Source organism: Hesperophylax consimilis, chromosome 5 (assembly GCF_061612785.1).
Source record: "Hesperophylax consimilis isolate HC1 chromosome 5, BYU_Hcon_1.0, whole genome shotgun sequence".
Classification (NCBI taxonomy): Eukaryota; Metazoa; Arthropoda; class Insecta; order Trichoptera; family Limnephilidae; genus Hesperophylax; species Hesperophylax consimilis.
The window spans coordinates 11344112-11364436 of NC_142840.1; the positions used below are offsets into that span (position 1 = coordinate 11344112).

Below are 20325 nucleotides of genomic sequence, written 5' to 3' on the forward strand. Positions count from 1 at the left end.
GCAATATGTGAGCACCGATATCAAGTGTTTATAATACCTTTATAATTTATTATTTATAGAAGCTGGTGGTTAATTGGCTAAAGCGTATTACGCTACTGCTAAATGGCCCTTTATCTATTTATTCTTCCCGGTATCAATATTATGTAATAATTTTTTTTTTAAATGATCTGTGAAAATGTGTAGGACTTCCCACTATAAAAAATGAACTTGTAATATAATCACAATTGTGATGTTGAAAACAATATAATAATAGTGTGTTTTTTGTTGTGTGTTTGCAGCACCGTTGAGGCCTTCTGCTGCCAAGTCAGATCGAGAGAGTGAGGCAGAGTAGTTGCGGCAGTAGTGTTTGTTGCGGAGTGGCCCCCGCAGCAGCAAGACGGAGAGCCCCAGGCAAGCGGGGCCAGTGGTTCGTGTCTCGGGGAGGGCTGCCGTCCCCCCCGCCAAGCGACGCTGGGTCCCTACCTCGCTCCTCAGGCACCAGGATGCCCCCACCTTTGAAACTAAGAACGATGTTATTTTTCGAAAGGTACATACATTTCCTGTCTGTGAAGTGGGGAATTTGTCTTGGATTTAGACATAGCCCCTCAGTACTTAAAGAGCTTGGTCTAGCCTAGCATGCGTTCACAAACCTTATCCATGAATAAGTATTTAATTTTATTGTTATTGTTGTTTGTAATCTCCCCTAACTTGATTTTGTGACTTATTTTCCTGTATTTTTTAATACTGACCTGTAATTCTGTCTTTACTTCAGGTTCGAGGCATCCTCAATAAACTTACACCAGAAAAATTTCAAAAGCTGAGCGATGATTTATTAAATATCGGACTCAATTCCGATCTAATTATTAGAGGTGTAATTATACTGATCTTCGAAAAGGCCTTAGATGAACCCAAGTACTCGTCTATGTACGCACAGCTGTGCAAGAGGCTATCTGAAGAAGTCCCCAACTTTGAGCCGCCGGAAAAACCGTGCACATTCCGTATCCTGCTCCTCAATAAGTGTCGCACGGAGTTTGAAAACAGATCAGCGGCTAACGAAGTATTTGAGCGCCATGGCAAGCCCCTGTCGGCGGAGGACGAGGAGAGGCGCTACATCACCAAGTGCAAGATGCTGGGCAACATCAAGTTCATCGGGGAGCTGGGAAAGCTGGACATTCTGTCCCACAGCATCGTCCACAAGTGCATTGCCCAGCTGCTGCGGGACCGCAAGCGCACGCCCGAGATGCAGGAGGACCTGGAGTGCCTGGTCCAACTCGTCAAGACCTGCGGCCGCGTGCTGGACTCGGAGAAAGGGCGCGGCCTCATGGACCAGTACTTCTCTCGCATGGAGCAACTGTCCCGCAACCAGGAGCTGATGCCGCGCATACGCTTCATGCTGCGCGATGCCATAGACCTGCGGCGAGACTCCTGGACGCCACGCAAGGCTACCAACAGCGAGGGCCCTGTGCCCATCCAGCAGTGCCGCAATGAGGACGAGGGTCGCGGCTATGGGGGGCGCGGTGGCGAGATGGACCGCCTGCGTCACCAGGAGGCTCCCGGAGACTCGCTGTTCCGCCACGGCCTCAAGACCCGCGGGGGTTTTGTGGACGAATGGCTGCAGGGCCTCAACCACAGCTCGCCCTCCACCAACCTCATTCCGCCCGCCTCCCTTGACAAGTACTCGTGAGTATGAACTATATATTACTGTACACAAACTTGGTACTTTACTTAAATATCCGCTGAACCATATCCTTTTGGCTTAGATTCTATCGGGAAATTGCGTATCTTTCTTTCACAGAGATTCGCAATTATCTGATACTCGACGATTCTTAGCGACTACTAGACGGTTCATGCACAGGCACACATTGCCGAAGTTTTGTAAATTCGTCTGTGAAGCCAGTCTCCCGTTACCACCCGGTTACATTGTACATTGTAGAGATTTTAAACTAGGCAGAGCAAATAATAAATATGATAGTCTAGCAAATAGTGATTTGTGTCAGAAGTTTTGTAACAATGCGCGTGTGCTTTAGATAATTGCTAGGAACAAAAAATTAAATACCGCAATAATTGTGAATGAGTTTACGAAAGCTACTTTTGATGTTTTGAGAGGTGGTGGCGACCCGGGTGTCATGATTTCAGTTGCGACGTGTTTGGGCTCTACGCGACAAGTTGTTTGCGATGAGAATATACAACATCAGTATCGAATATTTGCATTTTCCTGTGGAAGAAGTGGCTTAAGGGTGTTCTCATTACAAAGTAAACACAATGTAAGTAAACAATGTCCATTCCAGATTTGGTTCCAACGGCTATGGAAACAATAAGAACGAAGGGAGGGACAACTACCGCAACCACCGTGGTCAAGGAGGAGGAGGAGGTGGTTTTAATAACTACAACCAGCGACAGCAAGGTGGAGGAGGGTTCAACAAACACCAGAACAACAATAATGGTAAGACACATTTACAACATTGGCATCAATCCTCATTAATTAAAGCCTCATGAACATAAAAACCAGCAAACCGGAGCAAGTAACTGTTAACCTTTCAATTTGTCTCCTTCCCTGACAGACTTCGGCTTCGTAATTAGAAACTCATATCCGTTTCGTAACACAAAAACACTGACGTTATTATATAACACACTAGTCCTAAGTGTACTTGAATCAAACTCGATCATCTGGGCTCCGCATGAATTAACATACACTTTACGCATTGAAAGAGTCCATAAAAAATTTTTAAGGTTTTTATTCTCGCGGCTCTATGGACGTTACCCTTGGCTTTACCCATCGATTTATATATTAGGCATGACCAATTACCACTCCCTAGAGACACGTAGAGGTATTGCTTTGCTTAAATATTTTTTCCAACTAATAAACGGTCACTTATCTAATAATGAAATACTGGCCCAATTAAATTTTTTTGTACCAGAGTCTTACTCTCGAGGACGTCATCACAATCTTCTATATAGTAGAGCAAGCCGCACTAATTTATTAATGAACTCACCTGTGGGGAGAGCTACATGCTTTTTGAATGCGGTAGATAAAAAATTAGATTTATTTTTTGTGTCCTATAGCGCATTTGCGAGATTTTTGGCATTGCATATACACTGCATAAATGGTAAAATTATAACGTCTTAGGCTTTATTACCTGTAATTGTTATAAATAAATGTACAAATTATAAATAAATAAATAAAAAATGTTTGAAATATTACAGCAACAAATTGAGAAAAACATTAACACAATAGAAAACATTATCTAAAATATTGAATTTGAGTAACATTAGTTAGGTCTTTTGGTATTTAATAGAAACTTTATTAAGCTAGCGACTGAACATATTAGCCATAGAAAAAAGAATAACACAATAAGTGTCTAGTGTACATATTTCGTGATCCAAATATAAGCACAAATCGGGTCTATTTTTCCAACAAAACTGAGTTTCACCATGAGTACAAAATTGGAAGGAATTGTTTGGAAGGCACTTCTTTATTCTATGATTTTAGTTCTTCTTTATTCTGATTGCGGGAAGTTCAAAATAAATTAATTTTAATTCATAAAAATCAACTACCTACAGAGCTACCCTAATTTGGGCAGCTGTCGCTCGAGTGGTTAATAAAAGTCTTCCCTATAACATCCTTTAATGTGTTTGTTGAATCAAGTATTTTCCATTCTGCATGTCTTATCATTTCAATGGGATTTAATTCTTCCATCAAGTAGTAGTTCTCCTAAATAAGTTCCTTCTCTTAAATAAGTAATATTTTATTTGTCACCTTACAGTTAGTTGATTTAAAGAGATAATTTGGTATCCGCAGGTAACAGTAAAGACATAGCTCCGAGATTCAAGAAGGGTATGACACTACCCAACCCGGCTCCCATGGAAGAGATGCAGATGAGACCAGCCGCCAACTCCCTGCTCTACAAAGCCAATAACCTCAAACCGCAGTCTTACCCCTTGCACCCACAGCAGTCTAGTAAGTTATCGAAATCGATAGTGGTAGATTCTTTCAGTATCGCCCTAGTCAAAGATTACCTGGCTTTAAACATACCCCGATTCGGGATACCATAGTTCCAATGGCTTCACAGTTGGGAGCAGTTGAGATTTTGTGTGATTTATTAACAGACTTGCGTCCAATTTACAAAAGAATAACGCAATAATAATAAAGAATAGTATATTTTCCTTATCAGTTTGTAACTATACTGTTTACTATCACATAGATTCATCTCCCGAAGTTAGTGCACTTTACCCCCGGACACCCTGTATAGAACCACTTTTCATGACATACATATTTAAGCTTCTGATAAGTTTATTAATTCATCTTAATATTCTTCACATAAAACATAGAAAGTTAATTATCTCCGAATTAACCTTCGCATACACTTAGTTATTATGTCCTTGTTACTTTTACAACTCCTGATAACAAGAATATGATAATGAAATCAGCTACAATTAATATTTTTCCCTTGTAAAGCATGGAATTCAATCGATCGCTTTAGAAATATTATAGATGTTTGTGATATTCTTTATAATCCAAGACGCATAGATAAAATAAAAACAAAGGGAAATATGACGTGGAAGTATGTCAACTTTTGCGGAAGTATATCAACTCGGCGGAGTCAATGAAAGTTATGCATTTGGTGTGCAGGTAGAGAGAGACGAAGGCCGTGTGCCAGGAGTGCGTCTCCACCATTTGTTTTACCGGCCTCTGTTGTCGAGGGGTAAAGCTCTCAACTAGCAATCCGAAGGTCGCGAGTTCAAATCCCAGCGTGCCCAAGTAAATTTTGTTTGATTAATTTGTGTTATTTCACAACTTATTAATTTAATAAAATATATAGTATACTTGCAGCATGTTCCAGAGAGGAAGATACTCTCGGTATCGCCCTGGTGTTGTAAAACCACCAGTCAGAACTGATATGTTGTTTGAAATGGCGTTAGCCGTGTTTGGTGACCAGATCTGAATAAGTACTCCCCCAGCTTCCTCTTCCCCGTCTCCTTCCCCTCCCCACTACTTCAGCCTCACAACATACCCCAATTGGGGATGAGATTGTTAGGTAATCTCGCACAGTATTCAGATTTTTTGAAATTTGCAGTAGCATGGTTGAACTATGTTGGCGACACTTTAGTGCGTCCTTTTTCATGATAATAATCAGTGGCGTGCAGTCCATGAAAGCTGAAAAGCTGTGCCCACCCTAATATAAATCAAATGATTTATTTTTTAATATTGCAAATTTCTTATCAATGTATATTTTTTCCCTGGATTTGGTAAGGAACTTGTTTGCTCATTTTAATCGGTTGACCACAACAACCCGAATTTTTTAAAACTACACACAGCCTACCTTTCGTCATAGAGCAATGTATGTTACTGCTAATAATGATTAATGGTCCATCTACTTTATTTCTATTGTAAATTCTAGAATAACACATTGCTTTTGTATCTCTTTCTTTGTCAATATTCCCTACCAAAAGATTGTAACTTCTGAAATGTGCATGTACTGAAAATTTAATATATTTAACCGATTGTCTTGTCTGTTCCAGATCTGAGGCCTAACTCAGGTGAGAGAGGTGGTGGTGGGGTGGACTTTATGCCTGCTCCACCCAAGGCCCCTGCTGGCTCCCACACAGGGGGAGGTGCTGCCATGCTCAAGGAGCCTGCCATCACAATCAAACCAGCGCAGGACAAGAACAGCAAGGCAAAGGCCAAGGTATACATCATGATAACCACTGGAGAAGTAAGACTCATGCTTTGGTACTGTGTAATAGTAATATGGTATAGGTGCAGTTTCTATACATTGTAATAACCAATGAAGAAGTAAGACTTCTGCTTTGGCACTGTGTAATAGTAATATGGTTTAGGTGCAGTTTCTATATATGTTTTAAAAAACGTTGAAGAAGTAAGGCTCATGCTTTTGTACTGTGTAATCGTAATACGTATGATGTAGATTAGTAACTCGGTTATCATGGAGAGTATTCATTTCTATGTTCCCAGTGGTTATCTCCGTCACCGACAGCATAGACTGTTCTATCTCCCAGACTGCAGAACTTGCCAATAGTTATGTCGGTAGGGAGAGCAATGCTGTTGAACTAAGTTCATTCGGATATCGACATATTTAGCATCAATGAAGCTCCCTTTAAAAGGCAGACTTAAATTCATGCTTTTGTACTATGTAATACTAATATCGCACACCTATTAAAAGACTATCGTTATCGACTACACACGGTGTGCCCTAGGCTACCATCTCCTTTTCAGATCACCTCCACATCTAGAAAAGGAAGGATTTTATCTTGGTTTTCCAGCTACATTGTGAACTTAATTTTTTTAAGTTCACAATGTCGTTTATTAAGTTCACTGGAAAACCTCAACCACTCCGAGAAATCGGCAATTTCCAAGCATTTAATTGAAACTGGACATTACTTTGTATTTGTTCCTGAAGTCCTGGGGAGACTTCAGGAACAGTCAATTGAATTGGAGGCAATTGAAATTCATAAAACTCCTGTAAATATTAATAGCCTGCAAATCATAAACTACCGCTGTAGTATTCTCCCAAAGGTGACGGCAATACAGCCTGCAAATCATAAACTTCCGCTGTAGTATTCTCCCAAAGGTGACGGCAATACAGCCTGCAAATCATAAACTTCCGCTGTAGTATTCTCCCAAAGGTGACGGCAATACAGCCTGCAAATCATAAACTTCCGCTGTAGTATTCTCCCAAAGGTGACGGCAATACAGCCTGCAAATCATAAACTTCCGCTGTAGTATTCTCCCAAAGGTGACGGCAATACAGCCTGCAAATCATAAACTTCCGCTGTAGTATTCTCCCAAAGGTGACGGCAATACAGCCTGCAAATCATAAACTTCCGCTGTAGTATTCTCCCAAAGGTGACGGCAATACAGCCTGCAAATCATAAACTTCCGCTGTAGTATTCTCCCAAAGGTGACGGCAATACAGCCTGCAAATCATAAACTACCGCTGTAGTATTCTCCCAAAGGTGACGGCAATACAGCCTGCAAATCATAAACTACCGCTGTAGTATTCTCCCAAAGGTGACGGCAATACAGCCTGCAAATCATAAACTACCGCTGTAGTATTCTCCCAAAGGTGACGGCAATACAGCCTCCAAATCATAAACTACCACTGTAGTATTTGCATTATTCTTAGCATATTCGACATCTCTCGATTTCTCTATTCTAGATAGATCTTTATCCATCTAACGATGGTCGTCGAACATGGTCTGAAGTATTGCTTTTTCTGCAGAAATTGAATTTTTAAAATTCTCGCGTAAAATGCACTGGTCTTTTCTGGGACCATACAAACTAACGTTATGTTCAGTATTAAATATTCTTGAATACTAATGTAACTTTTTGTTACGTTATGCTTATTTCCTAGGTATGTATAGCCTGTACAATGTAGACAGGTTTAAGTTGCCATCTATAAATTTGCGAGTCGTTTGAGCCCTTAAATAGTGTGACTATAGTTGGAATGGACAAAATATGTTCATGCATCCCGGCAAGTAAATCTGCATTAATTTTTTTCTGGTTTCCTTGTGTTCCCGGCATCTCTTATCGACAATCCTATTTGAATTTAGTTTTTTTTACACACAAAATCGAGAAAAATAACATTTTTCAGATCTTGATTTGCTATCCATCAACGGTAAATGTATATTCCAAATTAAAATTTTGCTGATTTCCTTCTTTCGGGTGACGATATTTAGGTTTAATGGATTTGACATTCTTGCAAATAATGTATTGTCTGTTAACCTATGTGTTATATCGTCCTGTGTTCCAGTAACTCTTAATTGCCTTTATTTACCTTTGCAAATCAATCAATTTATCAGGGTATTTTTTGTATGTTCGAATGTGATAATCTTGCACTGAGAAGGTTTGAATATAAATGCAGGTTTATACTATTGTAAATGAAATACATATGCCTTTAGACCACCTAGATTCAGTTTCTATAATTTTGAAGTGTCTTTCAAAAATTGTTCTAATTAATATGGTCTACATTGTATTTTTGATTTTGATACGAAATAAGACATTAATTTTGTATAACACCAATAGCTTTAGCAATATTTTCGCCCAATGGTTTTGATTAGACCTTTTACTTCTGTAAAATTGTATAAATAGCCGACAAAACCTATTTCTTGCCATCTTGATACCGACTTGTGCTTGTTTTAGAGCATTTTCACTGTAAAATTTTAACTTTAACATCCAGTCAAAGTCAAGCACATGTAATATCCGTTGCGACTATTTAAACACCTCGAGATTACCTTATCAATAAGTCATCTTTAATTTGCAGGGACCCAACAGGGAAGAGATTCTGAAGAGAGTGACCGGGATACTGGATGCCCTCACCACCCCTGCTGTGCAAGATGACCAGCCAAAAGACGCAGAAGACCCCATGGATGTGGCTATTGCCGCATATAAGGAACTCAAAGTACCCGACAAGTTTGTCAAGGATGTTCCATTCACTGTTCTGAATTATGCCCTGGAAAAATTAGGTTTGTAATCAATCATTCTATGATACTCCATCCACTTCCCGACATCCGATCCAACTGAAACTTGGCAGATAGAATATCTATCGACTTTTGGTGGCAATCTCAATAATTACAATGCCAAATACCTACGTGACATATTCTGCACGGCATCTTTGTTTGAAAAAATCCCACCGGTCGAAATACGCTATGTAGGTAGGTACCTATGTTTCGCGAAATGTTTGGGATAGACACTGATGTCACAATTCGTATTAGAGGTGAAGCGTATATACTAGAACAGGTGTTTGGAACAGATATGTTAAAGATACTTTCGTACTTAGTATTTGTTCTAAGGGTATTGCATGTCTGTGAAATCCCTAGCTACCCCTCCCCCCATGGATTCGAAAAAATATTGTGGGTAAGCAATACCCCACACAAATCCATTCTGAAATCTAGGGAAAGTGAAACGTGAACGGATTGAAATTTAGGGAAATACAAAATTTTGGACATACCATCACTGGTAAGTAGGTACAATTGTAAAATACTAGGGAACAGGTAATTGGAATAAGTATTTATTCTAACTTGTGATTGTTTCAAGCATCAATACAAGCTAGTACGACTCAACTCTAGGTCGTATACACACCTTTCAAAATTATACACGAAATTCAGGCCTTCAGTGAATTATTGTGCATGTTAATTATTTTTGCGCATGTAAACTTATCTATTTTGGAGATGATAAAAGTAAAATATAATTTAAAACATATCTGTTAAATGAAAAAAAAACATACTTTTTAATACTACACCTTTTTATTGAATTAATAACTGACAGCCAACCAGGTTTCGCATATCTCAAGCTTCATCAGGGCTATTATATTAACTAATTATAATTACATACAGACTGGCTGTCATTTATTTATTCAATAAAAGGTGGTGTGTTGGTGTTTTTTCATTTAATATATAATGTCACACCCCAAAGTATTTGCTTTCTTCCATAAAACATATCTGATTTAGAATAGACAACATTCTGGAATATGTATAATATTTCTCCCATACAACTGGTTCACTGAATCTAACCTAAGCTGTAGAGAATCCTTCTCTTTTTAGATGATATCTATTGTCCATACCCTATTCAATGACTCAATACTCCTACTTGGTTTTACAACCTACTGTCATCCTGTTGGCTTATTAAATTGTAAAATGAATTTACAGATGAACAGTCTGAGAAGTGCGTGGGCCTCTTGTTTGCCCTGAAGAAGGAGGGTGTGCTGACCACTGCGGTGTGCAACGAGGGCATCCGGTCTCTGGCGCAGGTCATCTCCCAACGAGAGGCTTCCACTCCTCGCATCGGCACAGCCGTGGCTCTACTTCTGACCAACTCTATGCAACAGGTCAGCATTACTATTTTATTTCATAACAGAATAAAGATTAGAAGCCGCTGAAGTAGCGCAGCCAGGGGCATCTGGAGACGCACTATCAAAGTGATGGCTCCCCTACCAAAATAGGACAAGGAGTAGGTTACATACAGTTTGACATGGTTAAGTTTTCAGTATAAATAGATGACATTGCCAGTTTATTTTTTATTTGTGGATACCGTACTAACATCCCAACTGTCCGGAGCTTGTAGGTACAGATTTATTAAATAGGTACCTACCTAAAATATTGCACTTCTTAACAACTTTTAGCTGTACACTGCCACGCGTTCTTGTGGCTCAGTTTGTCTGTGCAGATAGAGAAAAAATAGCGCGTTTTTCTTTTATGTCCAACAGATGGCACTGTTTTTGCCTGCCACAGGTGACATCAATATAATATAGGTATATAAAGACGCATGTATTCAAAATGCAACGTTGTGTCAAAATTTCAAAGCAATTGGTGAAGAACTTTAGGAGATTTAACATTTTGAACAAACGAACATTAACATTTTTATTTATAAAGATATATAATTTATAAGTAAGCGTTTTCAAATAAAATTAGGTCATGTAACCTTTTCACATAAGATAATAGTAATGAGACGTGAAACAGAACAAGACACAGAAAATAAAAAAAAGGTATTGGTCTCAAATCTCTCGATTCCCTGTTGAGACTGTTAAAAGTAAAAGAATGGTGGTTAGGTAACTAAATGAACTTATTACCCCAATTTTATAGACGGTCAAAATATTGAAGAAGCGGAAGGAATTAAATTTTTGGGAATTATAATCGATAAATAAAATAAAATAAAATTCACTAAGTTTGAAATGTTAATTAAAAGTTAACTTCTTAAGTAGGACACGAGGTTAATTATACCTTAAAACAAGGAAATTGGTCTACAACACCACTGTAGCATCCCACCTGATTTACTGCAAGTATCATTTTTCTGAACAATAAATCACACGTTAAAAAAATTGAAATAATTCAGAACAGAGGCATATATTGTGCTGTAACAGGTATCCTAGGATAAAACAATGCAACGCCAATCCAATTTTCTTAGTATGTGGCAACTCTTAGTCTATAATGCCTATTTATATATAGGTTGAAAAAAAAAACAATTTTTATTTTTTTTATTTTAATGATAGAAGATACAATATAATAAAATAATACATAACAATCTTAATTAACTAATTACAATTCCCGGTTAGTGAAGAATTATTCTCGAGTCTAACTGGGTAGTTAGAATGAAGTTAAAATAAAATAGTTATAACACATTATAAAAATATTAGTATTAATAGTACAGTCCGTGAAAAGCTGCAACGATTTATTTTAGGCTTCATGCAAAAAATTTATCGGCAACACAAAACAATATTTATAAAGGTTTAAAAATTTCAACGATCTACCTTCGAATGATAAGGAAGTTAAAGTCTTGCTGTTTTTTGTGGGTTATGTTGTAACGCTGTGAAGTCCAAATATTAGTAGGTAATAGACTATTAACACATTGTCGTCGGGACACGGCAAATGCCGTTTTTGTCAACTTTCGGTTTTTGGCGGGAAACGGCATTATACGGGTTTGTTATCAGCGTGAAATACTATGATTCATAAGTGGAATGGGCTCTTCAATTAGGCGAGACAACCCCAAAAGACTATTTTTTGACAAGAAGCAATTAAACATATGAGTTATTGAGTGTGCGCCTTCGACCTGAGACGGCACTGTTCAATTTACGCGATCAGATTTCACACATCCAGCGATTGTAAAATTGCGGGCATGGCAAATATATATTATTATTTATTATATAACTATATGATATGAATAAACATGTTATCTTTTACTTGGAATTTTCAAGTATTGAATATTGAATGCTATTTACTGAATTAATATCAGGTTTTTATATTCAGCTTTGAAGTGTGGTGAAATTATGATGTAATCAAAGCAATTATAATTTATTGTTGATGATCAAATGTCATATATGATTTCTTTGAAAATTTCAATTGAAAATATTATTTGGTTTAGAAATTGTGTCAATTTTAGGAAAGCGATATATTTTTGCGCTAATTGTGAAAAACACCCGCTATAGGCTAGATTCTATTGTTTGAAGCGCCCGACTACAATGTGTTAATAGTAGTTTTAGAATAGATATACAGTAAAAGTAAAAATTTGTTAGCGCTGCTTTCACTCCGGCAAGGCAAAGGTCCTGGGTTCAAGTTCTAGATGCGACCGTATCTTTGTCTGTTTCAATTGTTCAAATTTCATTTGAAAATCACTAACATTGTCTTCAATAATACAATTTGAGGTTTTATTCGAGGTTATTCCAAAAATAAATAATATACATTTGTCTTTGTAATGTAATTCTTTCTGTCAATTCTAGTATATCATCATTATGTTATTATTAAAAACCCATCCATGGGCATATATTAAAAGGCATAGATTTAATTAAATTTATTTTTTGATAATTTAAAAATAAATGTTATGTTCTAGGGTCTCACTACACTCGCAGAAATAGCTGCTCTGACAGAAAATGGCACCCACTACCCCCTGTTCTTGCTAGTTCTGCAACAGATGAACAAGACACTTGGCAAACAAACTCTTACTGAAATGTATAACAGCAGTAAGGTATGAAACACTTTTTTTATTTACTTTACAATTACATATTCCACACAGGAGGTTTCCCTCTGATCGTATGTTATTTTTAAGGAAAATACCGATTCAAATCTGTGGGAAGTAGCAAATGCGATACGGATCAATGACACCATGACCTAGTGAATCTTATATAAGTTGTATTGTTTAATGCAGGTGAATCTCATGTCATTGCTGCCAGCAAGCGAGCGCACCAAAGAGCGCCTTGCTGAGATCCTAGAGGAGCGCGGGCTGTCCTTCCTATTCCCGTTGCTGCGGATCCAGGCGGAGCTGGCCAAGCAGTTGCAGGCCGACCCCAACCCTGGCCAGTTTTACAAGTGGATCAAGGAGAACCTGGATCCCGCCTGTCACACGGACCCCGGCTTCATCAACGCCCTCGTCACCGTGCTTATCAAGTACATCACGCAGGAGTCCACCCTGGTGCCCGGAGTGGCTGTGGTGAACCCCCCTGACAAGTCTCTGGTGGAGAAGGAGCGCGGCCTGTTGGAGCAGTACACGCCCGTGCTGCGCTCCTTCCTGCGTCACAACCAGCAGTTGCAGCTCATGGCAATCCACTCTCTGCAGGTGTTCTGCTACTCTCTCGGTTTCCCCAAAGGTATGTGTGTGTTTAAAGGAAGAACATCACTTTTTATCAGCAATAACGGCAGCCAAATCATTATTGGTTCTAGCCACTAAATACTATGTTGAAGGCTGTCCAAAAGTATGAATTTTTGCACCTTTTGATAAATTTCCGTGCACGTATAAATGGACTATAGAAATAAACAAACACCATGATCTGAGTGATGTAATATTATGAAAAAGACTGTATTTAAGGTTTTTTTATAGAAAGCAGAGAAGCTCGAGCCAAACTTGAATCTGCTGCTATTAGCTAGGCATTTATGTTTGCGCTTTAGGAACTGATCTGTCTCATTTCTCCTTTTGGATGCGCTAAACTCTGGTGCATGTATCGCCCCCTTTTTAAATTTGATGCTAAATAAGGTGTTTTCATTTTGCTTGCAGGAATGCTTCTCCGGTGGTTTGATGCCCTATACGACAAGGCCATCTGCGAGGAAGACGCGTTCTTCATGTGGAAGGAGGACTGCACAGACACGTACCCGGGCAAAGGCCAAGCCCTATTCCAAGTCAACAGTTGGCTTATCTGGCTGCAGGAGGCGGAGAGTGTTTCGGATTCAGACGAGACTGAGAAATAAGTGCGCTCTCCTCCACCGAGACCAACCTCAACAACCACAGCCAGTAGCCAGTGGCCAACTACACAAATGGCTTTCAATTATATCAATCTTGACAAAATCAATCAATTATAAATTTACAGCTCTGAAATTAAATTAAATTTAAAAAATTACATCAGGCTCTTAAAACTCGAATTTTATTTTACTTAGTGATGAAGCATTTAAGTTTCATTTAATTATTCGCATCGAGGGATGTCTTGCTAAATTATGAAATCATGATAAATGTGAACATTGCATGAATATTTCCCTGCCAAATCAAAAATGTAATTATGTCTAAAATCTTATGTAGTTATGAAATATTATACAATTCTGTTTGGATTTGGCAGACAACATATTCCCAATGTACAATATTACTAACCATAAGGTAATTTTTTAATATTTATAATGTAACTTTCATCTGAAACCTAAACCTAGCACAACCTAACAGTAAATATTAGCAAGAACCAGAGAAAGCCGACGAACGCTTTCTTTTGTATTGCCTCACTCAGCAATATGGTACTCAGTGTTTTAAAGGATTCTAACAAGAGGAAATAGTCACTTGGATTGGTTGCCATTGGAAAATGGATGGGAAATCATTTTAACTAGATAATTTTACTTGCATAATTTTATTTTCATTTGATGCACGCCAATTCTAACGTGACCGTGGCAGTGGCAGTAAAAACATCATCTGAAATTGAGTTTAGTAATCATTTCAATTATTACATTGTAAGTTAATTGCCGACTACTCTGATCACTCGACGGGAACTTAAAGCGGATGTGAAATCCGATAGTAATAATTACACACAATTTTGTCTAGATATTTAAATTCCTTGTAAGTTGGACACTTAAGTATCTCGCATCTTTTTACTTTTGTATTGTCTTCAAGTAAATATTCAACCAGCAGTTGTTCATGTTGTGTGAATTTTAAGTTGCCATTGACTGATCTAAGAAGGCAAATATGTGTCGTTTGAATGTTTGGTATGAAATTAGGTTGCATGCATGTTGTCACATATAGTTAGTCCAATAATGGTTTTATTTCTGCCATTCATCATTTCTACACTCCAGTCTGTGGTAGAGGTAGAGGAGCCTTAGTACGGTATGATAGCGATAGCATATCCTTCCGCCATACTATTCACTCACTAGATTTACAGCGGCATTTATATGTCCCCCGCCGTTACCTTTAGTTCTGGAACAAACAAACCGATGGGATTCTCATTTTCTAAATACACCAGGTCACAAGTACACTACTCCATCCATCTCTGTCACAGCAATATTATATTCCGACTTCCTTCTTCCGACAAAGAATCACCTGTTAGTTTATGTTTTGGAACAAATTGTAACGGTTTCTACAGATCATTAGAAAAACTAGTTTAAAAGTAGAATTCCTGCCTTAAGATTTTACTAAGTCAGGAAGGACTAAAGAACATTTCTTGTAAGTTGCACTCACCTAAAGTGCGTCCTGATTAATCTTCTGTGTTTACCTTTTAATGTATTTTGATACTTTGTGAAATATATTTTAATATGTATTTGTTTTTAGTTTTTGATACATTTACCATCAATAATACATCATGTTATTCTTTCTTGTCTCAAAGCATCTGTATCTGTATAGTAAAGTATTTTTTGTTGATCTATTTACAAACCTAAATGACTAGAAAACCAATAATAATGATTTAATTATTTCCAATATTGATATTCTTTTCACGTTCCATATTTTCTACAAAAATGCCAATTAATATAATATTCTAAAAATACCTGTAAAAGTCTTGTATCTAACATAGTTTGTGCCCCGTCTGAATTATGTGACCATTCATATTCAAGTATCAATGGGATGGGATTGGGAGGCTCTTTAAGGATTAAATCTCTTAAACAACATATTACTTGTATTCGGAATCTAAACATTAAAAGCCTTGGTGTAATTTATTATAACATTGTTTTATTTCTTGTTCCTATTTATTACATTACTTTACACCTTACACGCTGTGCATTATCTTAATTACATAACATATTTAAATTATTTGGTATTGAATGTCAGACCAATTCAAAGGTTTCCAGGATGTAGGGAGCTGAAACAAACAAAAACACAAAGGTTCAGTTCAAACATTCACTCAATTGAGGCAGGAATACACCGTTAAAATGAAATGAGCTAAAGAAGCTATCCGAGGGTTATGCATATTCTTGTAATTCAGGAGTTGCCCTTTAACTTGTCGTGATAAGGTTAAAATTGCCTGTATCAAATGCAACAATAAAAATAGCTATAAAGCTCAGGCTGAAACGTTTTCCGATTCAGATTTTTAACCGCTTCTGTGCCAAGAGTGAGTTATCTCGCATTCTTGTCCGTGCCCAGCTGGGCCTGCGGCCAGCCATAGAAAAATAGCCAGTTTTCTCGCTCTTCTTTGAGCCTCTGTATCATACATATGTCCCATACATATAAAGAAGGAGTTAGCGCAACACGGCATAACACCCCAAAAACAAATATACTTTTGGCCGTGAAAATCTTAAATCATATTTTCCATATGTCCCGTTTTTTTTTTTAAATGTTTATCTAAGTGAAGGGAAGCAAAAACGTCGAATATTGAATAAATTTGGTAAGTCATTTAAATATCCTTTCAAGGTGTAATGTTTTTAATTTATAAAAATAAGATTTAAAAATGATTTATTTTGATTAAAAATTCACGGCCTGCTGTGCACAGCTACACTTCTACCAACTGGCATTTAAAAGGTTAAGTCTTAAAATAATGCTCTACGGTTGTGGCAGTACAGGAAATATAGTAGAAATTATGAGTCTTAATTCCGCCTCACAAATGCTATTATTATTAAAAAGTTATATTGTTAATAGGAGGATTTCTACCACTGCCGTACGGTGTACAATGTACATCCATAGTACTCTCCTAAAGGTTAATAATTTGTGTATTTTTGAACCTTCAAACATAACTTCCATTGAGGAAAAGATGAAAGTAATTACGTTGAAAACAAACACTACTTTTAAGTGTATTGCGTATTAAGCATGAGGCAGAGTTTGGCAACTTTATCCCATAATTGCCGAAAATAAAAGAAGAATAATATTAATCTTTAATTTGTTACTTCAAAAATAATGGCTGCCAATTGAACAAACAATTTTAGGATTAGCGAAATAACTATTAAAATACACTATTTTCCATCTCCCCTGACTTAGTTTTGCTTCAGCGCAGGGTCTTACGGCATTTGGTTTATGTCAAATGCTTATCGACCCGTGGGATGATGGGCCAAGTTGAATCAAAATGTTCTATCAAAAAAATATTACCGAAGACTACTTAAAAGCCAACTATTTAAAGTAAATATTTCCCTAACTGCCGCATTTTTAATAGGCACAGATTATGGAAATTATACTTCGCTTCAACTTCATTTCTACAAGAAACAAAGATTTACGCCGGGACAGATGGTAAAAGATGCATTCAATTACATTTATATTCATTCAAAGTTCTAAATTCACCTTGTAAAACAATCCCTTTGCTGCTATTTTGGATTTTCTTTTGAATGGAATGACACTTTTCACAGGACAATTTTGGCAAGTTTCGTTTCAATCTAAATACGCATAAATTACATTTATATTCATTCAAAGTTCTAAATTCACCTTGTAAAACAATCCCTTTGCTGCTATTTTGGATTTTCTTTTGAATGGAATGACACTTTTCACAGGACAATTTTGGCAAGTTTCGTTTCAATCTAAATACGCATAAATTACTTAATTAACTCAACGTAATAACATATTTTGTGTATTTATAGTAATTTTTAAAACAAAGTGTAATTTCTATCATCTGTGACTAAAATTGCGGCGGTTACGAAAATAATTAAGCAATTTACGTCGGAGGAGGTGGAGTTGAGAATCTATGACAAAATTGAAGGCAAAGCGTTGTTTGTCAAACAAATCGATTAACCTAAAAGTCTTACCTATCTTGATAGCGCCTACGAGCATGGCAAAGGTCAGGAAGTTCTGGATTGTATTTTCCCTCACTTTGCGTTTTTCTTCCGCCGGGTCAACTCTTTCTCCCAATGGTAGTCGGAACATTTTGATAAAAAGGATATTACAATCAATGGAAACCACAAGCGAGTTACACAAAAATTGACAAAAATGGTATAAAAACTGACAGTGGCGACCATAGATATACCACTCTGTGGCGACCAGAGATATCCGGCGAGAGCAATAGTGTTGGGCATAAACATAGGCATAAATAAACAACTCACGTGCTGGGCGCAGTGCTGCGCCGATGCTTTTGAAGTGAAACTTCTTTAGGCGCGTAATGAATTTCCGGGGACGGAGTAAAACCGAGTCACGATCGAAACGAAAATGCGGGTACCCCCACCACCGATTAAAGTTCATTTGATCTAGTCAAAGTTTTGAAGTAACATATAAATGCTTCTTAGCTCATCCCGACAACTGGCGTTGGTGGTGTAATGGTCAGCATAGTTGCCTTCCAAGCAGTTGATCCGAGTTCGATTCTCGGCCATCGCACATTATTTTTTTGTTTTTAACGCCTTTTTCATTCAATATCTTATTTTTTAGTAGGTCAGAACATTTTTTAAAAGAAAATAATATTGCAAAATAATAAAAACACTTATCTCACTGTGATAAAACATTACTCCGCTAGAGCGCGCTTTGCGTTATTGTGTTGGATTAAAATTATTATCTAATCCGTATATTATGAAAATTGTATTACATTTATTTAATTAATTTATTTATTTTGATAATATGTAATAATTTTCAAAGTTTTGAAGTAACATATAAATGCTTCTTAGCTCATCCCGACAACTGGCGTTGGTGGTGTAATGGTCAGCATAGTTGCCTTCCAAGCAGTTGATCCGAGTTCGATTCTCGGCCATCGCACATTATTTTTTTGTTTTTAACGCCTTTTTCATTCAATATCTTATTTTTTAGTAGGTCAGAACATTTTTTAAAAGAAAAAAATATTGCAAAATAATAAAAACACTTATCTCACTGTGATAAAACATTACTCCGCTAGAGCGCGCTTTGCGTTATTGTGTTGGATTAAAATTATTATCTAATCCGTATATTATGATAATTGTATTACATTTATTTAATTAATTTATTTATTTTGATAATATGTAATAATTTACAGAAAAAAAAATTAAAACTATCTCCCTCTGATAAAATATCCGTTCGCTAGAGCGCACTACGCGATCTTGTGTGGGATTCTATTTCTGTACATTGTACATTATTTTTAAAAATATATTATATTGAAGTGAAACTTCTTTAGGCGCGTAATTCGGGGACGGAGTAAAACCGAGTCAGGATCGACACGAAAATGCGGGTACCCCCACCACCGCTCACCGTTCACTGTCCCTCTCTCACCATATGCGCTTGTTGAGGTGGGGGAGCCGCTCATGAACGTTCTCTCTCTTCTCTTCTTTCCTCTCTCTCAGACACCAGCGAACTGCGCCACGCCAAGCATCAGCTGCTTGGTTAGTATACTGCGTCGTGAGTGTAATACGAGTGAAATACGTAATTGATTGTGGTTCATACGGTTTAACAAAAGAAGTTTCACTTCTGTCTTGCGTAGGCTTGACACACCCACTTTTTATCTTTGGTTATCGTTTGAGTGTTGCGAAAATGGTGAATGGAAAACTCGTCAAAATCACAATTCAACACACCTTTAAAAAGTGATATAAAGTCATGATAAGTAAAGAAATAAAAACTTAGTTAAATATGTTACGTACGTGAATCTAAAAAGCCCTGGATAGAGCTATTCGAGAACAATTTGAAGCATTTGGGTGAGGGGGGAGATGTATGAAAAATGTCAAAACCTACTTAATTTTTTTAACGACGTATCGAATTCCTTGTCTTATCAAACACTCAAAAAAAAATCATAAGCCAAAACTTAAAAGTGCATTAATAAGACATAAATAAAATTATAAGAGTTCATTACGCACAACTTGTCATGCCAGGCAATTTCCCCGCATCCTAGATTCGGCTTCAATGCCATTCGCACTAATGCTCTTCGTAAAACAAACTCGAAAAGTTCACACTCATGCACAGTAGGATTAAAAAAAAATGTTTGTAGATAATTCAAGTAGTTGTAGACAAGGTATATTCAGTAAGCTTATATGCTTCAAAGTTATGTATTTTCAAAAGTAAAATACAAAATTTAAAAGTATCATTAAGATAAACTTCTAATTATTGAAGACAATATTAGCATTTCCTAAACGAAAATTTGAAACAGAAAAAGATACAATAACATCATGTAGGTTACATGTAGGACTCGAACCCTGGGTTCTTTTTCTGATTTTTCTGTTTCAAATTTTCGTTTAGGAATCGTTAATATTGTCTTCAATAATTAAATATTACAATTTGAGGTTTTACTCATTCAGGTATTCAAAAAAAACTTCCTTTTAAAATGTCAAATAAATTACTTGGAAATCAATCATCGTAGAGTAACGAAATTATTTCATTAAAATTATTATTGTAGGCACTTCGGTACACAAAAGAAGGCAGTCATCTATTTAAAAAAAATACAAATACTTAACCTATACTAATTTACTATAACAATGTTCACAGTAGTCGATTAAATTCAATTTGTTCGAGGGTTTAATACTAATTAACGTCATGAAGTTAATTTTCAACAAATCCTTAACTTACTTATAGTAAGGTAA

General features: G+C 36.9%; 1 protein-coding gene across 2 annotated transcripts; it reads left to right on the forward strand.

Annotated features, from left to right (window-relative positions):
- Window positions 1-351: 351 nt before the first annotated feature.
- On the forward strand, window positions 352-15606 carry NAT1 (N-acetyltransferase 1). 2 transcript variants are annotated; one of them, XM_089631622.1, is made up of 10 exons: window positions 352-526; window positions 752-1659; window positions 2268-2422; window positions 3779-3937; window positions 5500-5693; window positions 8259-8460; window positions 9643-9821; window positions 12317-12451; window positions 12632-13070; window positions 13475-15606. In XM_089631622.1, exons 2-10 carry the CDS (start codon window positions 902-904, stop codon window positions 13663-13665), a joined length of 2412 nt encoding a protein of 803 aa, XP_089487748.1. In that variant the 5' UTR covers window positions 352-526; window positions 752-901; the 3' UTR covers window positions 13666-15606. The 2 variants fall into 2 exon arrangements, with proteins under 2 accessions (XP_089487748.1, XP_089487747.1); XM_089631621.1 differs by lacking the exon at window positions 352-526 and having other exon boundaries at window positions 765-1659; window positions 5500-5666.
- The last annotated feature ends 4719 nt before the right edge of the window (window positions 15607-20325 follow it).